The sequence below is a fragment of the Heterodontus francisci genome, chromosome 20, assembly GCF_036365525.1.
Source record: "Heterodontus francisci isolate sHetFra1 chromosome 20, sHetFra1.hap1, whole genome shotgun sequence".
Classification (NCBI taxonomy): domain Eukaryota; kingdom Metazoa; phylum Chordata; class Chondrichthyes; order Heterodontiformes; family Heterodontidae; genus Heterodontus; species Heterodontus francisci.
The window spans coordinates 67,517,018-67,535,093 of NC_090390.1; the positions used below are offsets into that span (position 1 = coordinate 67,517,018).

At 48.2% G+C, this 18,076-nt stretch overlaps 1 protein-coding gene across 2 annotated transcripts in view; it reads right to left on the minus strand.

Annotated features, from left to right (window-relative positions):
• The window catches only part of shtn1 (shootin 1), a 143,703-nt gene that overhangs the window by 63,606 nt on the left and 62,021 nt on the right, over positions 1 to 18,076 (minus strand). For both annotated transcript variants that reach the window (XR_010977067.1, XM_068052978.1), the window contains exons 9-10: positions 6,519 to 6,665; positions 4,902 to 5,055 (exon numbers count right to left, since the gene is read on the minus strand). Coding sequence is in view for 1 of the 2 variants with exons in the window: in XM_068052978.1 (XP_067909079.1) it covers positions 4,902 to 5,055; positions 6,519 to 6,665 (301 nt within the window). In the remaining variant the exon portion in view is untranslated. The remainder of the gene's footprint in view (positions 1 to 4,901; positions 5,056 to 6,518; positions 6,666 to 18,076) is intronic.

Genomic DNA, 18,076 nt, shown 5'->3' on the forward strand with positions numbered 1-18,076 from the left:
CTGCTTTCTGTGGTAGTGAATTCCAAAGACTCACCACTCTCTGGGTAAAATAATTTCTCCTCATCTCAGTCCTGAAAGGTTTACCCCGTATCCTTTGACTATGACCCCTGGTTCTGGACTCCCCCCACCATCGGGAGCATCCTTCCTGCATCTACCCTGTCGAGTCCTGTTAGAATTTTATAGGTTTCTATGAGATCCTCCTCACCCTTCTGAACTCCAGCAAATATAATCCTAACTGATTCAATCTCTCCTCATACGTCAGTCCCGCCATCCCAGGAATCTGTCTGGTAAACCTTTGCTGCACTCCCTCTATAGCAAGAACATCCTTCCTCAGATAAGGAGACCAAAACTGCACACAATATTCCAGGTGTGGCCTCACCAAGGCCCTATATAAATGTAGCAAGACATCCCTGCTCCTGTACTCGAATCCTCTCACTATGAAGGCCTACATACCATTTGCCTTTTTTACCACTGTTGGACCTGCATGCTTACCTTCAGCGACTGGTGTACGAAAACACCCAGGTCTCGTTGCGTATTCCCCTCTCTCAGTTTATAGCCGTTCAGATAATAATCTGCCTTCCTGTTTTTGCTACCAAAGTGGATAACCTCACATTTATCCACATTATACTGCATCTGCCACGCATTTGCCCACTCACTTAACTTGTCCAAATCGCCCTGAAGCCTCTCTGCATCCTCCTCACAACTCAACCTCCCACCCAGTTTTGTGTCATCTGCAAATTCGGAGATATTACATTTAGTTCCCTCATCAAAATCATTAATGTATATTGTGAATAGTCCTCTTCCAGTTTTGCTGCCTCCTTATGCTCCAGCAGGTCAATTTCAAAATTTTTGTTCTCATTTTCAAACTACTGTTTGTCTCACTCTACATGCAAGATCCCTTCCCATTCTCTGCCCACGCATGCTCTGATCATTTAGCATAGTGGTCTTGCATCTGGTTTTCTCCACTCTACAACTGATGGCCATCTATTCATCCACTATGCTTCAGACCCTCCCCCAGATCTATTTTTCCTCCAGCTTGCCATCTCCCTTCGGTGCTTTGAAAAACTTCCTCAGTTCACCATCCTAGCTTCTACATTTTTTTAAAAAGTAAAATACTGCAGATGCTGGAAGTCTGAAATCAAAACATAAAGTGCTGGAAATACTCTGCAGGTCAGGCAGCATCTGTGGAGAGAGAAGCAGAGTTAATATTTCAGGACGGTGGCCTTACATTAGAACTGGCAAAGGTTAGAAAAAAATTAGATTTTAAGCAAGAAAAAAATTAGATTTTAAGCAAGAAAAAAGTTAGATTTTAAGCAAGTGAAGGGGGAGGGGGGTATGCTGGGGAAGAGAACAAAAGGGAAGGTGTGTGATAGGGCAGAGGGCAGGAGAGATTAAATAACAAAGCTGTCCTGGGACAAAGGCAAAGAGTGTGTTAATTCTTGTGGTGAAAGACAAAGCATTAGTCCAGAGAGAGTGTTAAAAGCAGAATAACAAGCAGCTCTGTCTACATGAAAAAAGGCACATAGTTAAAAAATAAAAGTAAAAAAAATATAAAAATATAAAAAATATTTTTAAAAAGGCCAGTCATGCTCTGAAGTTATTAAACTCAATGTTCAGTCTGCTAGGCTGTAGAGTGCCTAATCGAAAGATCAGGTGCTGCTCCTCGAGCTGGCGATGATGTTCTCTGGAACACTGCAGCAGGCCAAAGAAAGAGATATTGGCATGAGAGCAGGTCGGGGGTGTTGAAATGGCAAGGGACTGGAAGCTCAGGGTCATGCTTTTGGACTAAGCGGAGGTGTTCCGCAAAGCAGTCACCAATCTGCGTTTGGTCTCCCCAATGTAGAGGTGACCACATTGTGAGCAGCGAATACTGTATACTAAATTGAAGGAAGTAGAAGTAAATTGCTTCCTCCTGCGATTGCGTGGGAAGGGGACGAGATGTTGGGGGTGATGGAGGAACAGACCGGGGTGTTGCGGAGGGAACGATCCCTTTGGAATACTGACAGGAGAGGGGATGGGAAGATGTGTTTGGTGGTGGCATTACACTGGAGTGGCAGAAATGGCAGAGGATGATCCTTTGGATGGGGAGGCTGGTGGGGTGGAAAGTGAGGACAAGGGAAACCCTGTCGCGGTTCTGGGAGGGAGGGGAAGGGGTGAGGGCAGAAGTGCGGCAAATGTGTCGGAAACGGTTGTGGGCCCTGTCAACCACAGTGGGGGGAATCCTCGGTTGAGGAAAAAGGAAGACATGTCAGAAGCGCTGTCATGGAAGGTTGCATCATCAGAACAGATGCGTCGGAGACGGAGAAACTGGAAGAATGAGATGAAGTCCTTACAGGAAACAGGGTGTGAGGAATTGTAGTCAAGGTAGCCGTTGGAGTCAGTAGGCTTATAATGAATATTCGTAGACGCCTTCCCCTTCCGTCAGCATTCCAAAGGAATCGTTCCCTCCGCGACACCTTGGTCCACTCCTCCATCACCCCCAACACCCTGTCCCCTTCCCATGGCACCTTCCCATGCAATCGCAGGAGGTGTAATAGCTGCCCTTTTACCTCCTCTTTCCTCACTATCCAAGGCCCCAAACACTCCTTCCAGGTGAAGCAGCGATTTACTTCTACTTCCTTCAATTTAGTATACTGTATTCGCTGTTCACAATGCGGTCGCTTCTATATTGAGGTGACCGCTTTGCGGTTGGCTCTCATGCCAACATTTCTGTCTTTGGCCTGCTCCAGTGTTCCAGTGAACATCAACACAAGCTCGAGGAGCAGCACCTGATTTTTCGATTAGGCACTCTACAGCCTTGCGGACTGAACATGGAGTTCAATAACTTCAGAGCATGACTGGCCTTCTTTAAAATATTTTTTATATTTTTATATTTATTTTATTTTACTTTTTAACTGTGTGCCTGTTTTTCATGGAGACAGAGCTGCTCATTATTCCGCTATTAACACTCTCTCTGGACTAATGTTTTGTCTTTCACCACAATCATTAACACACTCTTGCCTTTGTCCCAGGACAGTTTTGTTATTTAATCTCTCCTGCCCTCTGCCCTATCACACACCTTCTCTTTTGTTCTCTTCCCCATCATCCCTCCACCACCCCCATCACTTGCATAAAACCTAATTCTTTTCTAACAGTTCTGATGAAAAGTCACAGACCTGAAATGGGATCAGAGGTGAGCTGGCAAGATGGATACAGAACTGGCTCAGTCATAGAAGACAGAGGGTAGCAGTGGAAGGGTGCTTTTCTGAATGGAGGGATGTGACTAGTGGTGTTCCGCAGGGATCAGTGCTGGGACCTTTGCTCTCGTAGTATATATAAATGATTTGGAGGAAAATGTAGCTGGTCTGATTAGTAAGTTTGTGGATGACACAAAGATTGGTGGAGTTGCGGATAATGATGAGGATTGTCAGAGGATACAGATCGGTTGGAGACTTGGGCGGAGAAATGGCAGATGGAATTTAATCCGGACAAATGTGAGGTAATGCATTTTGGAAGGTCTAATACAGGTGGGAAGTATAAAGTAAATGGCAGAACCCTTAGGAGTATTGACAGGCAGAGAGATCTGGGCGTACAGGTCCACAGATCACTGAAAGGGGCAACGCAGGTGGTTAAGGTAGTCAAGAAGGCATACGTCATGCTTGCCTTCGTCAGTTGGGACATAGAGTATAAAAATTGGCAAGTCGTGCTGTAGCTGTACAGAACCTTAGTTAGGCCACACTTGGAATATTGTGTACAATTCTGGTCGCCACACTACCAGAAGGATGTGGAGGCTTTGGAGAGGGTACAGAAGAGGTTTACCAGGATGTTGCCTGGTCTGGAGGGTATTAGCTATGAAGAGAGGTTGGATAAACTTGGATTGTTTTCACAGGAATGACGGAGGTGGAGGGGCGACATGATAGAGGTTTACAAAGTTATGAGTGGCATAGCAGAAACTTTTTCCCAGGGTGGAAGAGTCAGTTACTAGGAGACATAGGTTTAAGGTGCAAGGGGCAAAGTTTAGAGGGGATGTGTGAGGCAAGTTTTTTTTTTTTTTTACACAGTGGGTGGTGAGTGCCTGGAACTTGCTGCCAGGGGAGGTGGTGGAAGCAGGTACGATAGCAACGTTTAAGAGGCATCTTGACAAATACATGAATAGGATGGGAATAGAGGGATACGGTCCCCGGAAGTGCAGAAGGTTTTAGTTTAGACAGGCATCATAATCGGCACAGGCTTGGAGGGCCAAATGGCCTGTTCCTGTGCTGTACTGTTCTTTATTCTTCTTCTTTGAAACGTTATCTCTGCTTCTCTCTCCACAGATGCTGCCTGACCTGCTGAGTATTTCCAGCACTTTCCATTCTCCAGTTTTTTCCCCTGTTCTGCCTGCCCATGCCTACTGAATCGTTCTCTTCCGTAAAGAGCTCTAAGATGCCCGTCAGAATATGAGGAAAGCAATATAAATGCAAGTTGCTGCATAATACATAAAAGCAGAAAAAAATGTAATGGAAAACAGTGCATAACAGAACCATAATTCACAATATCAGAAGTTGTTGGGAAAAATGTTTAAGTTTTTATGTTGGCACAGCAACTCTGATTCAGTACCATAGTCAAAAGGCTGAAAGTGCCTCAATCATTGTTGGGGAGCAGTCTGTAATGTTTTCAAGGATTTTGCAAATAATTTTGAGAATTCAAACTAGGTCTTTGAAGTCTAGCAAAAAGTTAAAAATAAAAGCAGATAATGTTGGAAATACTTAGCAGGTCAAGCAGCGTATGTGGCTATTGAGCTGAAACATTATCTCTGTATTTCTGGCTTTTTCTGTTTTTATTTTAGATTTCTAGCATCCACAGTATTTTGCTTTTGTATTAACAACAAGTTAAGATGCATTATTGCGAATCTTTATTATGTCGCAGTGCAGAATACTTACTGGTGTGTTTCAGATCCTTCACTTGCTGGTAAGAATTTTGACATTGAAGTTCAAGTTCTCCTTTGTCTGCTTGGAGAAGCTCAAGCTGCTTCATCAGTGCGTTTACTTCCTTCTTAAGGGTAGAATCATTTAGTTGTTCCTCCATCTCCTTTAGCTGACGGTACAAGGAGGAAAGGCTTACATTGGATTTGTACATATCTACTATGTTGCTTGTGTCTTCTAAATGCCATTAATTTCTCTCATTCTGTCTCCTAACATCTCATACTAATATCACCTAAAATTTAACTATTTCCTGGTTTCCACTAAAGCACTTAATGTGTCTTCAGATTTTTATGTTTAATATTAGTAAGCTAACTATACGTAAATTAATTCATCAATACAAATAACTGTGCATAGATAAAATGAACTTCAATAGACAAAAAAAACTGAATAAAATTTGTGATGGTGGAAGATCATGAATATATAAGTATAGTGTAGTGAATCTGTCATGAGACTAATAATCTAGAGGTTTGGACTAATGATCTACATGTGGGCTTAAATCCCACAGTACAAGTTTGAGAATTTGCAATCTGTTTAAAAAAAAAATGGAACTAACAACACGGGCAAGAGTAAAAGTGACTGTGAAGCCGACTGATTGTCACAAAAACCCATCTAGTTCATTAATGTTCTTTGGGGAAGGAAACCTGCCTGCCTTATCTGGTTTTGCCTATATGTGACTCCAATGCCACGCCAGCATGGCATGACCTCTGAAGTGGTCCAGCAAGAAAAGCCCAGACCACCTTTTCAAGCGAAATTAGGGATGAGCAACGACTGCCAGCCTTACCACATCACACCCACATCCCAAGAATGAATAGAAAATATATTTCCATTATAGAGACATAGGCCGGAATTATACGCCCCTCCCCAAATAGCTGGCTGCTGGCAGGGGGGTGCCGTAAAATGCAGTGGGAAGCCCTTCCCAACTCGTTCCCGCCTCTGCCACCATTTTACGTGGGGCTGTGGCGGCGGCAAATGGCCCGCCCCCCCCCCCCCCCACCCCGGGCCCTTAAGCGGCCAATTAACAGCCACTTAAGGGCCTCTGCCACAAGGAGTTTACCGTTGGCAGGCGGGCAGATCAGGGCCAAGAAAAGCTGCCTGTGAAAAGTAGGCGGTCTGCTGCCGGCCTCGGGTGGGGGCTCTCCTGCTCAGGCACTGACAGAGGGCCACCCCCCCTGCCTCAACCACCCCCAACACCCAACACACCCGCCCGTCCGCCCAATCGACCACCCTTGCCACTCCAGGGCCCAACCAATCACCCCTGGCTAGGCCCCAAAAACCTTACCATCCTCTCCGTCATCTTGAACACGAAGTTGGGTTGCAGTCGCTGCAGTAGCCACCGCTCCCCGTGGCACTGATGGGACTAAGAGCTGCCAACCCGCTGACTGGCCTCAATGAGATGGAAGTCCCGCCTAAGACCAGTTAAGGGCCTGGGGACCGTAAAATCCGGACTGGATCCCCAGGCCCAGCGGAGGCGGGATCGCCACTGACTTTTTGGTCGGTGGACGGCTCCCGTTTGACTAACGCAAAATTCTGACCGTAGATTGCTGACTAATCTCACAAGATGTGCTATGGGTATACCTTTTTCTCATGTAGAATTCGCTCCTCTTCTATAGTCTCTGTCACAATAGCAAGGTCATCAATTGCTTTCATGAGCTGTTCATTAGGCACCAGCTTCTGAATCAGAATCTGACTTTTCCTTTTAAGTTTCTTTTGTTCCACAAGCATCTGCAATAAAGACAAATAATTTAAAATAGTAATCAAAAATCTGACTAAATCCATTATCATTATTCAAGTTTTCAACTTGACTGCTGGTGATCTTGTTCCCTGTGTCATGCATTTTAGCAAGTTGTTCTTGAACATTTGGTGAATCATTTTCATTGTCTTGCAGTTGTCCAAAGCTAAGTTGTCCAAAGTTGTACCAAGCAATCTGCAGGTAAATCATGATTAACTAGTTTTTTCTCAAATCGAATCACTTATGCTTTAGCTTATGGTTCACTTTCCAACTCTTTTTCCATCAATTTAAATGTTCTTAAAGATTGTATTCTCTCCCCACTCTTTTTTTTATCATATTAATGATTTCCTCCACTCATATATCCAACTCTATTCATTCTCTTGCTGATATTGTTGCTGATTCCACTCTATGTTTATCACATTCCTTGATATTGCATGCACTCAGTGTTCACATCCTCCAGTTCTCCCACAGCCCAATGACTGAATCATTGCATTTTAATCTCCCCTATACCATTGAATTGGACAATCAAAATCCAGTTTCAATTCTTCAGTGTTATTTCTAGTCTCTTTCAAGTTCTCGTCTCTTTCCAATAACAATTATCTTTAATGACTGTAACAACATTCAAGCCAAATTTATACAGATGCTATTTTGGCAAAGCTGTTAACCTGGGTTATTGGTTATTCCCTCCTTCCAATAGCCAAAACCACAATTTTAATGAGACAACTATCCTTTTATCATTTTTCAATCACCTCCAGCTGCATCCTGTTGTGCTACAAAAATGCAAATCTCAAACCTTAAAAGCCATACAACCACTCTGGCTAAGGTTGTGCAGACTTCCTGTTAGTCTAATCATACGGTGATTAACCAGAGCTTAAGTGGCCGGTGCATTCTTGCGGTCAGGGCTCACAAAAGACAGGCAAATTGCAACATCTTACACTTTTACTTATTGCTTGTTGGTTTGTCCTGATTTAATTTTTTGAGCCAGGAAGTTTGGAAAGGGTTGTTCAGAATGCTGTTGTCACATTGGTAAAACAAAACACTTAGTATTGGCAACAGCGATAGGTGGAAATTCACATGTACATTGATGTAAGCGTTATAGGGGTTCCATTGTATATGCTTAAGTGGCCCAGGACAAAGTTTGGACACTTCAGTCCTGGAAAATGCTTGGGAACAGAACATTTTTCTAGCATTTCAAGCAGAAAATTGCACATGAGGGGTGAGGGTGGACAGGGGGTTGGAAAGGTAAGAAAATGACTTTAAAAATACTAAATTAAATGGGAAATTGTTATATCCCTGTGTGCTTATCTGATGAGTCCATCAGATACAATTTAATTAACTACATTGGCGAATCTGATTTTAATGGCTCTATTTTGTCTATGAATCAGAGAAGAGGAGAATGCTAGTTAACATGTTGCTAAATAATGTGTTAATAAACAACAAGCTTTCAAAGGAGTGAAACTGTAGTGGTATACAATTCAGCAACAACTCTGAAATTGTACCATGTATTTTGTAGACCTGAAAGTGTCACTAGTATAAAGGAGCAGGCCGAGAGGGAGCACAGCAAGACCGGCAGCAGGATAATGGAGCAGGCCGAGAGAGAGCACAGTGAGACTGGCAGGAGGATAAATGAGCAGGCCAAGAGAGAGCACAGTGAGACTGGCAGGAGGATAAATGAGCAGGCCAAGAGAGAGCACAGTGAGACTGGCCACAGTGTAAAGGAGCAGGACGAGAGGGAGCACAGCGAAACCGGCAGCAGAGAAAAGGAGCAGGCCGAGAGAGAGCACAGTGAGACTGGCCACAGTGTAAAGGAGCGGGGCTGAGAGGGAGCACAGCGAAACCGGCAGCAGAGAAAAGGAGCAGGCCGAGAGAGAGCACAGTGAGACTGGCCACAGTGTAAAGCAGCGGGGCTGAGAGGGAGCACAGCGAGACCGGCAGCAGAGTAAAGGAGCGGGGCCGAGAGGGAGCACAGTGAGACTGGCCACAGGGTAAAGGAGCGGGGTCTGAGAGCGACCACACTGAGACTGGCTGCAGTGTAAAGGAGCAGGGCCGAGAACGAGCACAGTGAGACTGGCCACAGTGTAAAGGAGGGGAGCTGAGAGGGAGCACAGCAAGACCAGCGGCAGAGTAAAGGACTGGGTCTGAGAGGGAGCACAGTGAGACTGGCAGCATTGTAAAGGATTGAGCCTGAGAGGGAGCAAAGCAAGACTGGCAGCAGAGTAAAGGAGTGGGCCTGAGAGGGAGCAAAGCAAGACTGGCAGCAGAGTAAAGGAGTGAGCCTGAGAGGGAGCACAGCGAGACTGGCAGCAGAGTAAAGGAGTGGGCCTGAGAGGGAGCGCCGTGAGACTGGCAGCAGAGTAAAGGAGTGGGCCTGAGAGGGAGCGCAGTGAGACTGGCAGCAGAGTAAAGGAGTGGGCCTGAGAGGGAGCGCAGTGAGACTGGCAGCAGAGTAAAGGAGCGGACCTGAGAGGGAGCACAGCGAGACTGGCAGCATTGTAAAGGATTGAGCCTGAGAGGGAGCAAAGCAAGACTGGCAGCAGAGTAAAGGAGTGGGCCTGAGAGGGAGCGCAGTGAGACTGGTAGCAGAGTAAAGGAGTGGGCCTGAGAGGGAGCGCAGTGAGACTGGCATCAGAGTAAAGGACTGGGTCTGAGAGGGAGCACAGCGAGACTGGCAGCATTGCAAAGGATTGAGCCTCAGAGGGAGCAAAGCAAGACTGGCAGCAGAGTAAAGGAGTGGGCCTGAGAGGGAGCACAGCGAGACTGGCAGCAGAGTAAAGGAGTGGGCCTGAGAGGGAGCACAGTGAGACTGGCAGCAGAGTAAGGGAGTGGGCCTGAGAGGGAGCGCAGTGAGACTGGCAGCAGAGTAAAGGAGTGGGCCTGAGAGGGAGCGCAGTGAGACTGGCAGCAGAGTAAAGGACTGGGTCTGAGAGGGAGCACAGCGAGACTGGCAGCATTGTAAAGGATTGAGCCTGAGAGGGAGCAAAGCAAGACTGGCAGCAGAGTAAAGGAGTGGGCCTGGGAGGGAGCGCAGTGAGACTGGTAGCAGAGTAAAGGAGTGGACCTGAGAGGGAGCACAGCGAGACTGGCAGCAGAGTAAAGGAGTGGGCCTGAGAGGGAGCGCAGTGAGACTGGCAGCAGAATAAAGGAGTGAGCCTGAGAGGGAGCACAGTGAGACTGGCAGCAGAGTAAAGGAGTGGGCCTGAGAGGGAGCGCAGTGAGACTGGCAGCATTGTAAAGGATTGGGCCTGAGAGGGAGCAAAGCAAGACTGGCAGCAGAGGAAAGGAGTGGGCCTGAGAGGGAGCACAGTGAGACTGGCAGTAGAGTAAAGGAGCGGACCTGAGAGGGAGCACAGCGAGACTGGCAGCATTGTAAAGGATTGGGCCTGAGAGGGAGCAAAGCAAGACTGGCAGCAGAGTAAAGGAGTGGGCCTGAGAGGGAGCACAGTGAGACTGGCAGCAGAGTAAAGGAGTGGGCCTGAGAGGGAGCAAAGCAAGACTGGCAGCAGAGTAAAGGAGTGAGCCTGAGAGGGAGCGCAGTGAGACTGGCAGCAGAGTAAAGGAGTGGGCCTGAGAGGGAGCGCAGTGAGACTGGCAGCAGAGTAAAGGAGTGGGCCTGAGAGGGAGCAACGCAAGACTGGCAGCAGAGTAAAGGAGTGGGCCTGAGAGGGAGCAAAGCAAGACCAGCAGCAGAGTAAAGGAGTGGGCCTGAGAGGGAGCAAAGCAAGACTGGCAGCAGAGTAAAGGAGTGGGCCTGAGAGGGAGCACAGTGAGACTGGCAGCAGAATAAAGGAGTGTGCCTGAGAGAGAGCACAGTGAGACTGGCAGCAGAGTAAAGGAGTGGGCCTGAGAGGGAGCACAGTGAGACTGGCAGCAGAGTAAAGGAGTGGGCCTGAGAGGGAGCACAGTGAGACTGGCAGCAGAGTAAAGGAGTGGGCCTGAGAGGGAGCACAGTGAGACTGGCCGCAGAGTAAAGGAGTGGGCCTGAGAGGGAGCACAGTGAGACTGGCAGCAGAGTAAAGGAGTGGGCCTGAGAGGGAGCAAAGCAAGACTGGCAGCGGAGTAAAGGAGTGAGCCTGAGAGGGAGCACAGTGAGACTGGCAGCAGAGTAAAGGAGTGGGCCTGAGAGGGTGCACAGTGAGACTGGCAGCAGAGTAAAGGAGTGGGCCTGAGAGGGAGCACAGTGAGACTGGCAGCAGAGTAAAGGAGTGGGCCTGAGAGGGAGCACAGTGAGACTGGCAGCACAGTAAAGGAGTGGGCCTGAGAGGGAGCACAGTGAGACTGGCAGCAGAGTAAAGGAGTGGGCCTGAGAGGGAGCAAAGCAAGACTGGCAGCAGAGTAAAGGAGTGGGCCTGAGAGGGAGCAAAGCAAGACCAGCAGCAGAGTAAAGGAGTGAGCCTGAGAGGGAGCAAAGCAAGACTGGCAGCAGAGTAAAGGAGTGAGCCTGAGAGGGAGCAAAGCAAGACCAGCAGCAGAGTAAAGGAGTGAGCCTGAGAGGGAGCAAAGCAAGACCAGCAGCAGAGTAAAGGAGTGAGCCTGAGAGGGAGCAAAGCAAGACTGGCAGCAGAGTAAAGGAGTGAGCCTGAGAGGGAGCAAAGCAAGACTGGCAGCAGAGTAAAGGAGTGAGCCTGAGAGGGAGCAAAGCAAGACTGGCAGCAGAGTAAAGGAGTGGGCCTGAGAGGGAGCAAAGCAAGACAGGCAGCAGAGTAAAGGAGTGAGCCTGAGAGGGAGCAAAGCAAGACTGGCAGCAGAGTAAAGGAGTGAGCCTGAAAGGGAGCAAAGCAAGACTGGCAGCAGAGTAAAGGAGTGGGCCTGAGAGGGAGCAAAGCAAGACTGGCAGCAGAGTAAAGGAGTGAGCCTGAGAGGGAGCAAAGCAAGACTGGCAGCAGAGTAAAGGAGTGGGCCTGAGAGGGAGCACAGCGAGACTGGCAGCAGAGTAAAGGAGTGGGCCTGAGAGGGAGCACAGCGAGACTGGCAGCAGAGTAAAGGAGTGAGCCTGAGAGGGAGCACAGCGAGACCAGCAGCAGAGTAAAGGAGTGAGCCTGAGAGGGAGCACAGTGAGACAGGCAGCAGAGTAAAGGAGTAGACCTGAGAGGGAGCACAGCAATACCAGCGGCAGTGTAAAGGATTGGGCATGAGAGGGAGCACAGCGAGACTGGCAGCAGAGTAAAGGAGTGGACCTGAGAGGGAGCACAGCTATACCAGCGGCAGTGTAAAGGATTGGGCCTGAGAGGGAGCACAGTGAGACTGGCAGCAGAGTAAAGGAGTGGACCTGAGAGGGAGCACAGCAATACCAGCGGCAGTGTAAAGGAGCAGGGCCGAGAGGGAGCACAGTGAGTCTGACGACAGAGTCAAGGACTGGGCCTGAGAGGGAGCATAGCGAGACCGGCGACAGAGTAAAGGACTGGGCCTGAGAGGGAGCACAGTGATACTGGCAGCACTGTAAAGGAGCAGGGCCGAGAGGGAGCACAGCGAGACCAGCAGCAGAGTAAAGGAGTGAGCCTGAGAGGGAGCACAGTGAGACAGGCAGCAGAGTAAAGGAGTGGACCTGAGAGGGAGCACAGCAATACCAGCGGCAGTGTAAAGGATTGGGCATGAGAGGGAGCACAGTGAGACTGGCAGCAGAGTAAAGGAGTGGACCTGAGAGGGAGCACAGCAATACCAGCGGCAGTGTGAAGGATTGGGCCTGAGAGGGAGCACAGTGAGACTGGCAGCAGAGTAAAGGAGTGGACCTGAGAGGGAGCACAGCGAGACCGGAGACAGAGTAAAGGAGCAGGGCCGAGAGGGAGCACAGTGAGTCTGACGACAGAGTCAAGGACTGGGCCTGAGAGGGAGCACAGCGAGACCGGCGACAGAGTAAAGGACTGGGCCTGAGAGGGAGCACAGTGATACTGGCAGCACTGTAAAGGAGCAGGGCCGAGAGGGAGCACAGCGAGACGGGCAGCAGTGTAAAGGAGCGGGGCCGAGAGACAGCACAGTGAGACCAGCGGCAGAGTAAAGGAGTGGGCCTGAGAGGGAGCAAAGCAAGACCTGCAGCAGAGTAAAGGAGTGGGCTTGAGAACGAGTATGGCAATACCGGCAGCAGAGTAAAGGAGTGGGCCTGAGAGGGAGCACAGCGAGACTAGCAGCAGAGTAAAGGAGTGGCCTGAGAGGGAGTACAGTGAGACTGGCAGCAGAGTAAAGGAGTGGGCCTGAGAGGGAGCACAGTGAGACTAGCAGCAGAGTAAAGGAGTGGGCCAAAGAGGGAGTACAGTGAGACTGGCAGCAGAGTAAAGGAGTGGGCCTGAGAGGGAGCACAGCAAGACCTGCAGCAGAGTAAAGGAGTGGGCTTGAGAACGAGTATGGCAATACCGGCAGCAGAGTAAAGGAATGGGCCTGAGAGGGAGCACAGCGAGACTAGCAGCAGAGTAAAGGAGCGGGCCTGAGAGGGAGCACAGCAAGACTGACAGCAGTGTAATGGAGCGGACCTGAGAGGGAGCACAGCGAGACTAGCAGCAGAGTAAAGGAGCGGACCTGAGAAGGATTACAGTGAAACCGGCGGCAGAGTAAAGGAACTGGCCGAGGGGAAGGTGCCGCCAACTGCGTTCTAAAGTAAATTACAGTGCAACATCACAGGGAAGAAGATAAATGATTGATGAGTATTTTTCTCTTTTCTCTCTCTAAACTAGAGTATTGGTTCAAATCAGCAGCTGGGAAATTAAAAATATTCAATCGGTGTTCATATCATAGTAAGTGTAATAAGAGTATAAGCACAAAGCAGAACTAGAGGTATGAAATAAAATTGATAGATTAAACAAGGTACTAAACAGATTGGTTAAAAAGGGAAGAGAGGGTTTTTTTAAATACAATTATGGATGGGCAGCTGTAAACTGTTGTTTACAATTCTTGAACCATGTGGGAACTTCAGGACACTTCATGTGTCTTGGGCAACCACATGCGTAGGAACTATCTCCAGTTGCTTCAGCTCGACCTCAGGATTTCCAAGCTTCAGGGGTGGCTGGAATCACTGCAGAGCATCAGAGGGAAAGTTTACTGGATCGTACGTTGCAGGAGGTGGTCACCCCACAGACAGTAGGAGTTCAGGCTAGTAGATGGGCAGCGAGTAGGAAGAGGCAGCAAGTGCATGAGTCTTCAGGGCATGTGCTACTCTCAAGCCAGTATTGAGCAGTGCTGGGAGGCATGGCACCTTCAAGGAGTGCAGTCCAGATCATGGCACAAATGGGCATGGGACTGTACAGGACTGAACAGCAAACTGCAGAACTGCAGTCATTATAGGTGATTCCATAGTCAGGGGGACAGATGGAAAATTCTGTAACCATTATCTTGAGTCCCGCCTGGTGTGTTGCTTGCCTGGTGCCTGGGTAAAGGACATCACGGAGAGGGTGCAGAGTATGCTGCAGAGGGAAGGGAGTGAGCCAGAAGTTGTGGTAGACATTGGTACCAATGACATAGCAAGGGCAAGTATTGAGGTCCGACAGTCAGATTTTCAGGAGCTAGGGAGGAAGTTAAAGAGTAGGACCTCGAAGGTAGTAATCTCTGTATTACTCCCAGTGCCACACGCTAGCAAGAGTAGAAATAGGAAGATATGGAGGGTCAATGTGTAGCTTGAAGCATGGTGCAGGAGGGAGCACTTCAAATTCTTGGGGCATTGGGACCTATTCAAAAGAGATGGGTAGCACCTCAACAGGAGTGAGATTCAATGGTGTGATTGGGGAGGGTTTAAACTAAATTGGCAGGGGGGCGCCAGCATACAGAAGGAGAAAAGAGGAATAAGGTACATCACGTGAGAGTGTAGACAGTACTTGAGAGGGGAGTAGTTCCGTATTGGAGTGGACTGAGAAGGAATACAAGAATTGCAAAGACAGGATTACAATACATGGGGGGAGTTTTATACTCTCCCCCCGGTGGGTTTGGAGGCAGGGAGAGCATAAAATCGGGTGAGATGGTGGCAGCGGGGGGGTGCCTGCCACCTTTGCACCTCTGTCAAAATTAACTCCAGGGTGGGAAGGCCTGTGAAAAGCCTTCCCACCCAGCCTCAGCCAATTGAAGTCAATTAAGGGACTCGTCCCACCACCGCACTTTGCCATACGACAGGCAGCCCTGTCATTGCACGGCAAGCATAGTTGCTTTCTGGCTCTGGGGGGAGGGTTGATGCCTAAATGAGGGACTCAGCACCAGGAAAGGGGGGGGGCCGTTGAGAGCCACCCATCCGTCCTTGCTACTGACACCCCTACAGCCCCCTCCCCTGCAGCCCCCACCCAAGACCCCTCCCACCCTGACTTACCTGTGGCCTGGATCCAGCGCCACTCCTAGGCCTTGGGTAGGTTCTCCACCGGCAGCAACCACCGCCTCCGCTCAGTGAAAGAGCTACCAGCCTCTGATTGGTATCAGCTCTCCAACGGCGGGACATCCGTCGCAAGGGTTCTTGATCCCATGGAAAGCCTACCACCGTCCACCTAAGTGCTTAATTGGCACTAGATTCGGCAGGCCTCCCACCTAAGAGGTGACGTGGGGTTCTTGGTGTTGCTTTTTCTGGACATTGAGCCACCCGTCACGAGGATAAAATCTATGTGTGTAAAAGTGTGGTGAATAAGGTTGGTGAGCTACAAGCACAAATAGCAGTACGGGAATATGATGTCGTGGCAATAACAGAAAAGTGGCTTTAAAAATGGTGTGGACTGGGTTCTTAATATACAAGATATAAAGTGTTCAAAAAAGATAGAGAAGGGACAAAGCGGTGACCATACTGATTAGAGAAGACATTGTAGTGTTAAAAAGGGAGGATATTCTTGAGGGGGCAAGGACAGAATCCATTTGGTTAGAGAAGGGTACGATCACGTTACTAGTGGTATTCTATTGGTCTCCAAATACTGAGAGAGAGATAGCGGAGCAAATCTACAGGGAAATCACAGAGATGTGCAAGAACTCTAGAGTGGTGACATTGGGAGACTTTAATTACCCAAATATCAATCAGGATAATTCTAGAGTAAAGAGTAAGGAGGGGGAATTGCTGAAATGTGTTCAGGAGAACTAGCTTGATCAGTATGTTCTCGGTCCAGCTAGGAAGGAGGCATTGCTGGATCTGGTGCTGGGCAATGAGGTGGGCCAAGTGGACCAAATGTCTGTTGGGGAGCATTTGGGTAAAATCGATCATCATATCATAGGTTTACATTAGTAATGCAGAAAAGCAAGGAACAAAATAAGTTAGAACATCTAGATTCAAAGAGGGCTAATTTCAACATGATGGGCTGGATTTTACCAACCCCCCCAAAGTCGGGAGTCATAGCGGAGGGGCCCTGAAAATACCTCCAGGAGAGGCTGCCACGGGCCTTGGCACTGGGAAGGCCTCACCCCATATTATCAGTGGTGGCAAGGCCTCGTGGCGGCCACCTCGCCACTCGGCAATAGAAACCTAATTAATTTATTTCAGTTAAAGAATTAATACTTAGCTCACACGCTGCCATATTCCGGCTGGTTGCCGGAACTCCCGTGCCTTTGGATCTCTGTTCGGAGATCCGAGGCGGTACACTGGTGCGGAGGGGGGAGGAGTTATGTTTTCAGGGCGGGAGGTGGGGGGAGCGGGGCAAACACTTGCTATTGGTGGAGGGGATGGTGGGAAGTGGTTGAAGGTTAAGGCAAATAAAGTTCAGGGAGGAAGGTTGGGATCGGAAGAAAAGTTTTTTGTGGAGGAAAGGCCAATCAGTAAAATGTGTAGTCACTGGGGGAAGATGGGAGAGGGGATTGAAACTCTTAATTAACTTTTCCCTTTAATTTTTTTTTAGGTAAGGTAACATTAAATATTTAAATTTAAATGAAGGGCTGGAAGCCCTTTAAAAATGGCACCGGCGCCTGTGCGGCGGCACCGGACTCTGTTGCCGGGGACGGAGCGCCCACCCCCTCATCGGGGCAGGCGGTCCATTCCCTCCGTGTAAATGAGCCACTGCGCTAAATATTGCGGTGGTTGAGTGGCGTACATCTCGTGCGTGCATCGTATCGTTTTTAAAGCTCACCGCCAATCCAGCCCGATGAGAAGGGATCTCCAGGGTAAAATGGAACCAAAGGTCGACAGGAAGACCTGTATCAGAACAATGGGTTATCTTCAAGGAACAGATGCTTCATGTACAGACTAGGTACATTCCAACAAGTGCAAAAGGTAAGGGAACCAAAGACAGGGCTCCTTGGATGACGAGGGAAATAGAGATTATGATGAAACAAAAAAAGGTGTATGATGCATGTCAGGTGAATTCGTCAAGTGAGAACCAGGCCATATAAAATAAGTTGAGAGGGGAAGTGAAAAGGAAAATAAGACTGGCAAAGAGAGAGCATGAGAATAGAATGGCTGTCAACATAAAAGGGAACCCAAAAATCGGCATGTAAATAATAAGCAGGTAGTAAGAGGTGGAGTGGGCCCTATTAGGGATAAAGAAGGTAATATATGCTTAAAGGCGCAGGGCAAGGCTAATATACTTAATGAATACTTTGTATCAGTGTTCACTAAGGAAGTGGAATCTGACAAATAATCGGTAGAAGCAGGGAGAGTAGAGGCAATGAATAGGATAAATGTTGAGAGGGGGAAGGTACTAAAAAGATTCTAAAAAAGCTGGCTATGCTTAGGGTAGATAAGTCACCTGGTCTGGATGGCTTGCATCCGAGGTTGCTAAAGGAAGTGAGGGTGGAGATAGCGGAAGGGCTTACCATAATCTTCCAGTCTTCCCTGGATATGGGGAGAGATACCAGAGGATTGGAGAGTGGCAAATGTGATACCCTTATTCAAGGAAGAGTGTAAGAACAGTCCTAACAACCTGTTAGTTTAACATCAGTGGTAGGTAAGGTTTTGGAAACAATAATCAGGGGGAAAAAAATGAACAGACTCTTGGAGAGGGTCGAGTTAATTAAGGAGAGCCAGCATGGATTTGTAAAAGGCAGATCAAGCTTAACTAATCTAATTGAATTTTTTGATGAGTTAACAGAGAAGGTTGATGAAGAGAATGCGGTGGATGTTGTTTATATGGATTTTGATAAGGTACCTCATAAAATGCCGGTTAACAAAATTGAGGCTCATGGAATAGGAGGGTCAGTGTCCAATTGTATAAAAAATTGGCTTAAGGCCAGAAAACAGCGAATCGTCGTAAATGGTTGTTTTTCAGATTGGAGGATGGTAGACAGTGGTGTTCCTCAAGGATCAGTGCTGGGACCGCTGTTTTTTTTTGCTATATATAAATGACTTGGATCTTGGCATACAGAGAATTGGATTTCAAAATTTGCTAATGACACCAAACTTGAAGGTGTGGCAAACAGTGAGGGTGATATGAACTGCCTGCAACAGATAGGCTCGCAGAATGGCAGACAGGTGGCAGATGGAATTCAATACTGACAAGTGTGAGGTGATGCATTTCAGCAGAAGGAATAG